Source organism: Salmo salar, chromosome ssa08, assembly GCF_905237065.1.
Source record: "Salmo salar chromosome ssa08, Ssal_v3.1, whole genome shotgun sequence".
NCBI lineage: Eukaryota > Metazoa > Chordata > Actinopteri > Salmoniformes > Salmonidae > Salmo > Salmo salar.
The window spans coordinates 1,840,456-1,849,827 of NC_059449.1; the positions used below are offsets into that span (position 1 = coordinate 1,840,456).

A 9,372-nucleotide genomic window follows, 5' to 3' on the forward strand; every position below is an offset into this window, starting at 1 on the left:
AGTTTTTGAACAAGTCCGTTCAACCTTGAGCATGACCATATATTTTCCTACCACCATCTAGCAACCATACCATTGTGCAGTCTACCTACGCAAAGCTAAGGGTTTTGTCCCAAATTGCTACCTATTTAACCTAACTCTGGTCAAATGTAGCGCACTATATAGGGAATATGGTGCCATTTGGGACAAATCCAAGCTCTCTTCAGAAGAGAAGCCATGTCCTGGGGATTCAAAGGGTAGCTAAGCTCTTTCCTGCCAGTCTCTCGGTAGGCTGAATGGTCAGCCTCTGTTTCTTTCATCTTCGGGGCCACAGGTCCTTTTTGAGGAGAAGAGAGAGATGTGCAATCATAGCAGTCTTTCCGCAGTGGACACAAACGCATGCGCGTGCACGCACACACACATTAAGAAGCTCTGTTATTATCTCCTGCCTGTCGGATCTGACGCCCACCTGGAGAAAAGATCACCCCTTACTGTGAAGAGTATCGACCCTGAGACACATCTTCAGCCTCTGAAATACTTCTGGGATTGTAGTGCAGACTATAGAATACCACCAACTGGTGATAAGAGACTGAAAGCTGGAGTTCACTTCTTCCCATTTCAACTGTGTTGTTGATGTGTCTTTCAGAAACTGTTTTTGTCACCAGTTGCTCCCTGAAGAAAAAATTAAGGTTTTAAATGGCCAGTGAACTGGAGTGTTTAAAAAAAAAAAAATTTAAGCAAGACATCTAACCACCACTTATTTATTTATATATCTATATCTACAGTAACATACATTTAGTTTTCAAAAGTGCAAAGAGCAGACACACACTCACTGATGCACTTCTTCCCTAAGCCTGGCCTATTATCTTTGATCATTGTAGACCACCCGGTCACGCCCTGACCTTAGAGTTCCTTTTTATGTCTCTATTTTGGTTGGTCAGGGCATGAGTTGGGGTGGGCGTTCTATGTTCCCTATCTATGTTTTGTATTTCTGTGTTTTGGCCTGGTATGGCTCTCAATCAGGGACAGCTGTACATCGTTGTCACTGATTGGGAGCCATACTTAGGTAGCCCTTTTTCCACCTGTCTGGTGTGGGAAGTTGTTTTTGCATTGCTGTGAGAAGCCTGTGAAACTGTTCGTTCGTTGTGTTGCTTCTTGTTTTGGTTTTTGCTGGTTCACCCTTTATATTAAAGTATGATGAACCCAACCCACGCTGCGCCTTGGTCTCATTCCAACAACGGACGTTACAATACGTTTACTCATATACACTCCAGCTAGTCAGAGCTCCTACCAGGCTCATTAAAGCGCACACACACACACTGGAAGAAGGAAACCGCAAGCTAAAGCTTCATTTCCCTTCTCCAATTGAAGGATTGACAGCTCGCTCTGCTCTCCACAGAATAGTAACTGCAGAGTGCACTTTACAGGCTAATTAGCTTCATTTGTCTGGCTGATCGAGTGGCAGGAGAATTTGTCTGTTTATCAGCAGACGCCACACAGTGTCCAGACAGCTCGCCTCACGGGGTTGAACAAGAATTGAACTAATGTTCCCTCACACCTCCCATCTCCCTCCCTCACCTTCAGGTGGTCAAGATGATGATCATCGTGGTGGTGACCTTCGCCTTCTGCTGGCTGCCGTACCACGTCTACTTCATCGTGACGGGCCTCATCAGGGCTCTGATGAGGTGGAAGTCCATCCAGCAGGTCTACCTGTCAGTGTTGTGGCTGGCCATGAGCTCCACCATGTACAACCCCATCATCTACTGCTGCCTCAACAGCAGGTAAGGAGAATACACACGTGCACACAGGCAGGCAAGCAGAAATGGGAGCAGGCACAGGTATGCATGCGCGGAGGTACATACACCCACAAGTGCGTGCAAACGTAGGTACATGTGCACACACACGCACACACATACCCATGTAGCTATATTTTCATGGTCGATGGTTGGAAAGGGCATGGAAATTATATTTATGCTGTTGGCCTGCCTCTGTATAAGTTCATAACAATCCTTGAAAAACAACTAAGGTGCATGTCGAAGCTTTGAATATCCGGTAATCCTCCAAACACAGCACAAGAGACGTGCTTCAACAAAGGTCCAGGCCATGGCAATCCCGATAACATGTCCTTTTGTGATTTCCATGCACTCTTGAAAATGCAAAAAAAAAAGACAATTTTAGGACTGAGGATTGAAAGTAAAGCTACTTCAAGGACATCGTTAAGAAATGCTGAAGAGACCTGGAAATCAAAGCGTGATTTAAATTGGTTACCATTGTATGCTTTTTGAACATTGTTCTTTAAACCACTCAGTACCTGTGTGACTCATTCTTTCTGCAGGAACAATGCGGGTACAGAACCTGGAAGTATGACGTCAGGTGTAGTCCTATAAGACCCTCTCAGCGTCACCTCGTGTACACACACACAAACACTCACACACGTAGCTGTGTTTCCATAGTCAATTCATCCTAATGCCATGAAAAGAGCATGGCAATTGTATATCCATCTAGACAAGCTCTGTGCCTTAGTCTTTCCTTTGCCCGGCCTCAGAAATCTCATAACCAAATTAAATACAGAGCAAGACCTCCCTTGAAGGAGCTTCAGTGCTCTGAATCCAGAGTCTGAGCGTTGATGAATGCTAGCTTGTGAATGAAGCTCCCCAGTGCACTTAGGTACACGCAGGCAATTATCTAAAGCACATAGCACTCTTACCATCATCACAATCGGGCTATTCAAGAAGGATGTGCTGTGTGGTTGCTTTGCCCCCTTCATGATGTGTATATATAAAAACAACATCATTAAATCTTTCTTGGCTATTATTAAGTAAGCCTTGTCCGAGCCAAAATGGCCAGTAGGGCAGGAGCCTATCTCCTGTTTCGGTAGAGTGAGGTAGCTTGAAGTATACCCCTGGACAGGACTCTATTCTATTATAAAAAAAAATATTTGATGTATTTATTTATGTACTGTATTAAGTATGTATTTGTTGTTTATTATCTGGGTCATTAGCTGACTTTAAATTGATGGAGAACACAGGGCTGTGTATGTTGCAGTCGATTTAGATTTAGTTTCCTGTTGAATTGTTTATTTGTTCGTCTGTGTGCTTTCGGTTGATGTTTTATGTCAGTATACAACTCTCTCTTCAACCTCACTGCACTGTATACATTGGTATGTCATTTGTTTACTCCTGCCTTATGAAAATCAGATCATCATATGAAAACCTGGATTGTGTTCAGTAGGTGGAAAATGTTTTGGAAACGTAGTGACACAGGTACTGTGCTACTTTAACTCGTCCAATAGGAACACAGAGGGGTGTGTCATTCCCCCCTCTCTATTCGCCCCTTCTTCCCCCCAGGTTCCGGGCCGGCTTCAAGCAGGCGTTCCGCTGGTGCCCCTTTGTCCAGGTGTCCAGCTATGACGAGCTGGAGCTGAGGGCCACGCGCCTCCACCCGGCCCGCCAGAGCAGCATGTACACCTTGTCTCGCATGGATACCGCCGTGGTAGTGGTGTATGACCCTGTAGACAGAACAAACAACCAGAACCAGGCCAGGAAGAAGAGCTACGTCAACCCTAGAGTGGAAAACGGGCTTGGTTGCAATGGGAACGGGGCCAAGGCTAAGGCAGGCTGCGCCCCCAATGCTGAGGCTGAGGACTTCTCCTAAGAGGGCATACGAGAAAGCAACAAACACTGTCAGGCATGCGCAAACACACTGGCATGTGTTCACACACGCAGGCATGTATAGAGTGGTAACTTATACTGTGTACAGTACATGCAAAAACAGGTAGACATTGCAAACATGCATACAAGACATGCTGTCCCTGTCAATACACACACATGCAAACACACACTTTTCAACGAGTTCAGAGAAGACGGCAGAAAAACACATTTTAGATGAGAAGCAGGAATTAATTGTCAAATATAACCATCAGATAACATATTGTTGTACGGTCTGTAATACTGAGTGTACTGTGTATATAAACATGCATACGAAAAAATATACAAAAAATGCCTGGCCAAGTAACATCCTGAATGCAATGGCTACTGAGTGTTCAAAACATTATGAACACCTGCTCTTTCCATGACATGACCAGGTGAATCCAGTTGAAAGCTATGATCCCTTATTAAATCCACTTCAATCAGTGTAGATGAAGGGGAGGAGACAGGTTAAAGAAGGATTTTTAAGCCTTGAGACAATTGAGACATGGATTGTGTGTGTGCCATTCAGAGGGTGAATGGTCAAGACAAAAGATTTAAGTGCCTTTGAACGGGGTATGATAGTAGCTACCAGGCGCACTGGTTTGTGTCAAGAACTGCAACGCTGCTGGGTTTTTCATGCTCAACGTTTCCCGTGTGTATCAAGAACGGTCCACCACCCAAAGGACATCCAGCCAACTTGAATCATTGGAGTGAACATGGGCCAGCATCCCTGTATAATGCGTTCGACACCTAGTGTCTCAAGGTGTCGAACGCATTCTACAGGGATGTTAGGAAGGTGTTCTTGATGTTTTGTACACTCAGCTCCAAAAGTATTGGGACAGTGACAATTTTGTTTGTTGTTTTTGGCTCTGTACACCAGCACTTTGGACGTGCAGACTGTCAGCTTTAATGTGAGGGTATATTTATCCCTATCGAGTGAACCATTTAGAAATTACAGCACTTTTAGATATATGCCTGCTAGATACCAGAGAGAATACATTTTGGGGAGCGACCTATATCTTTAGGTAGTGTGTCCATAGTTACCATTTGTAGCAGTGGTTTTTAGCTGTAGTCTTACGTAATGTATAGAATGACTGGTCCCAGTTTAAACACACTACAATTTATAAAGGCTTCATATGGCATACATAGTCTTCATAAGCACTACAGATTCTACTAGATTCTACAAAGTCTTATGTCATGTAGTTACATCATGTATAGAATGACCAAAGTATCCCATCTATCCCTCCTGTCACACCCTGATCTGTTTCACCTGTCTTTGTGATTGTCTCCACCACCCTCCAGGTGTCGCCCATCTTCCCCATTATCCCCTGTGTATTTATACCTGTGTTCTCTGTCTGTTGCCAGTTCATCTTGTTTGTTCAAGTCAACCAGCATTTTATGTCTCAGATCCTGCTTTTTCCAGTCTCTCTGTTCTCGCCCTCGTGCTTTTGACCCTTGCCTGTCCTGACTCCGAGCCCGCCTGCCTGACCCTGAGCCTGCCTGTCTGCCGACCTGTACCTTTGCCCCTCTCTGGATTACCGACCTCTGCCTTACCCTGATTCTGCCTGCCACTCGGTACCGTTGCCCCACCTCTGGTTTACTGACCCCTGCCTGCCTTGACCTGTCTATTGCCTTCCCCTGTTGGAATATTAAATTATTGTTCATTCGACGTGTCTGCATCTGGGTCTTACCTTCATACCTGATACCTCCATTATGCCCCAATTGTAACCTCTATAGCCACTTAGTGATTTCCGTGTTAAGTGTTAGTGTGTATGCACGTTGTTTTTCCTCCTACATGGTCAACGTTAGGTCACCATTGGCAAAAAAGCAAACTAACGATTACACAAATTTGCACATAAATAACTAGCTAATTGTTTATTTAAAGCGGCATCATTGATCTGAATCTGAATGCATAGTACAGCGTAAATCTTTTTTACTGCTAATGTTTTAAAGCAGTATCCATGTTTTTCTATGTTTGAGTAGCTTTGTGGTTATGCACGCTATCAAATAAGAAAACAATTGCAGGAAAAACTGTTGTGGAATGGAATTAAAATAGCAGATGACCGTTTTTACTACTACTTTTCTTTTACCTTCATATTCCCATTGAGAAGTGCGTCACCTCCTGCATTGTACTTACATATAGTACTGTACCTTTGAACAAAATGCCCACAATGAGGTGTTAAGATGTGCTTGTGTGTGTGCCCACGTAGCAGAGTTTTCATGATCACAGTGTGTGTGCATCCACAGTGCAGGTGGATATGACCACAGTGTTTAGAATCTAGATGTTAGGTAAAACCTTGGGCCATCAATTAGATGGATACCATAGTGAAAGAGGGTTGCCATCCCATCACTTCCAGTAAGGGGTGGTATTTCTTCCCTGGGTGTGTGTATGTGTGCTTGCGTGCGCCTACTATATATATGTATATAATATATATGTGAGTGTGTGTATGTGTGTGTGTGTGTGTATATATATATATATATATATATATATAAGTATATATATAGTGTGTGTGTGTGTGTGTGTGTGTGTGTGTGTGTGTATATATACATATATGTGTGTGTGTGTGTGTGTGTGAGTGTGTGATCCTTCAGGGTTTAAATCAAGTGCTGGCACTAGCACCAGGCTTCTCTTCAGCCTTAGTATGCCAATAGAATGTCTTAAGCCTTTATGAAAGAATGTAAAGAAATACTATATTTGCGTCATGTATTTCATTACGTGTTGTCATGATGCGTTTTAGCTACTGTATTTATCATTCAATCCCAATGTTTTTGATAGTGCTGTTATTCATTAAGATATGGTTTGATACAACAAAGAAAATACGGAAAGAAAAAAAACTGTTGAGATGTCAGTCGTCCATTGTATATTTATGTTACTGAAGACAATGTTAAAGTTTAATGTATAACTAATAGTGCCTCTATCTTTTTGCTTTGCAGTTGTCCAGATGAACTGATTTGATAACACTTAATTGCAAAGGGCCCTGAATAAGGATATACCACAGGGTAATCAGTCATAACAGCTTCACAAACACGAAGTGCTAATGGCAGCATACAGTATGCAACAAACTCCCAGTTGACATATGCTGTGTAGTGATTTAACATTGGCATAAGATATTATGAATGTTCATGTAGTGCTTACAAAAAGTTGTAATGTGATGCTTATACATGTGGTACAAAGTATTTCTGCATAACTTCTAAAGTTTGATTTTATGGGCCAGTTTCATGGACCCAGATTAAGTTTATTCATGGAATCAGATTTTCCTTTGAATAGACTTCATCTGGGTATGTGAACCCAGCCTGTACTAAACAGTATTGTTGAAGCTTAATGTCAAGCTTCTGTCTACGCGCTTATCATGAATGCTTACATCTACACAACCCACCATATTGAATTTAAAATACTTTATTGTAATACATTCCAAATTGAAGAAACACACACTTGGAGAATCCTGTTTGCTCAGATTGAAAAGTGTTTTATGTAGTTATGCAGTTCATGTACATTTACAAGCACCATATGAACAGTGGCCAGCAGCATATGTATAACTTGCAGAGTTTCACAGTGATAACAGTAACACAGGCCTTACCAATTTAAGACATGTAATCATAAATCAATACATTCAATTCTGTACATTGTGAACACTTTTGTGTTAGCTATTTATGACCTACTGGTGGAGCTTTGGTTGACTTTCATCACAATGTGGACTTTGTCATTGTCGATGTAACGTGTTTGGTTTAACGTGATCCTGTAAATAAAATAGTTTTGTTCTTTATTAGGTGTCCCTACTAATTATTCTTGTTGATGCTGTGTCAACATTCTGTGGTATTTACATGACCATTGTGTAGTTGTGGAAAAAGTACCCAATTGTCATACCTGAGTAAAAGTAAAGATACCTTCATTGAAAATTACTCAAGTGAAAGTCGCCCACTAAAATACTACTTGAGTAAAAGTCTAAAAGGATTTGGTTTTAAATACACTTAAGTATCAAAGGTAAATGTAATTGCTAAAATATACTTCAGTATCGAAAGTGAAAATATAAATCATTTCAAATTCCTTATATTAAGCAATCCAGACGGCACTTTTTGTTTTTTATTTATTTAAGGATAGCCAGGGACACACTCCAAGACTCCATCATTTGCAAATGAAGCATTTGTGTTTAGTGTGTCCGCCAGATAGGTGTCCATAATAAGTGTAAATTGGACCATTTTCCTGTCCTGCTTAGCATTCAAAATGTAACAAGTACTTTTCATTGTCAGGGAAAATGCTTGGAATAAAAAGTACAATATTTTCTTTAGGAATGTAGTGAAGTAAAATTTGTCAAATTTAAATAGTCAAGTAAATAACCGATAGCCCCAAAAACTACTTAAGTAGTACTTTAAAGTATTTTTACTTCAGTACTACTGCCATTGTGTAGTGGAATTTAGTTACTGCAGTTTTCCTACAATAAAAGTGCTTCAAGGGTTGTCTGGGATTCAAACAACAACAACGTGTTCACCCCACCACATTTTGGTCATCCCTACTACTTCTTGTGGATGCTCTGTCAACATTCTATGGTACAGTATTTACATTACCATGGTGTTGCAGAATTTAGCTATTGTGGTTTCCCTTATATCTAAACTAATTGTTAAAGTGGCGTGGGGGACTGTCAAAACAAAGCAGATATCTAACCAATTATCCTCAACTAAAGTCAAACCGATGCTTTCCTACTAAGAATCAGTCGTGCATATGGTCGTGGAAGGGAATATTAGTCAATCGCTCATCCAATCGGAACTCACTCAGACGTGACTAATCCTCCAACTCAACCAGATGATCGTGGACTTCAGGAAACAGCAGAGGGAGAACCCCCCTATCCACATCGACGGGACAGTAGTGGAGAAGGTGGAAAGTTTTAAGTTCCTCTGCGTACACATCACGAACAAACTGAAATGGTCCACCCACACAGACAGCGTGGTGAAGAAGGCGCAACAGCGAAGCGCCTCTTCAACCTCAGGAGGCTGAAGAAATTTGGCTTGTCACCAAAAACACTCACAAACGTTTACAGATGCACAATCGAGAGCATCTTGTCAGGCTGTATCACCGCCTGGTACGGCAACTGCTCCACCCACAACCGCAAGGCTCTCCAGAGGGTAGTGAGGTCTGCACAACGCATCACCGGGGGCAAACTACCTGCCCTCTAGGACACCTACACCACCCGATGTCACAGGAAGGCCAAAAAGATCATCAAGGACAACAACCACCCGAGCCACTGCCTGTTCACCCTGAAGTTCATCCAGAAGGCGAGGTCAGTACAGGTGCATCAAAGCTGGGACCAAGAGACTGAAAAACAGCTTCTATCTCAAGGCCATCAGACTGTTAAACAGCCATCACTAACATTGAGCGGCTGCTGCCAGCATACTGACTCAAATCTCTAGCCACTTTAATAATAAAAATTGGATGTAATAAATGTATCACTAGTCACTTTAAACAATGCCACTTTATATAATGTTTACATACCCTACATTACTCATCTCATATGTATATACTGTACTCTATACCATCTACTGCATCTTGCCTATGCCGTTCGGCCACCGCTCATCCATATGTACATATTCTTATTCATTCCTTACACTTGTGTGTGGGTATAAGGTAGTTGTTGTGAAATTGTTAGATTACTTGTTAGATATTACTGCATGGTCGGAACTAGAAGCACAAGCATTTCACTACACTCGCATTAAC

At 41.9% G+C, this 9,372-nt stretch overlaps 1 protein-coding gene across 1 annotated transcript in view; it reads left to right on the forward strand.

Annotated features, from left to right (window-relative positions):
• Positions 1-3,770, forward strand: part of LOC106610026 (neuromedin-K receptor) — a 40,116-nt gene extending 36,346 nt beyond the window's left edge. The window contains exons 4-5 of the mRNA XM_014209136.2: positions 1,561-1,757; positions 3,324-3,770. Of these exons, the coding sequence (XP_014064611.1) occupies positions 1,561-1,757; positions 3,324-3,630 (504 nt within the window). The 3' untranslated portion in view covers positions 3,631-3,770. The remainder of the gene's footprint in view (positions 1-1,560; positions 1,758-3,323) is intronic.
• The last annotated feature ends 5,602 nt before the right edge of the window (positions 3,771-9,372 follow it).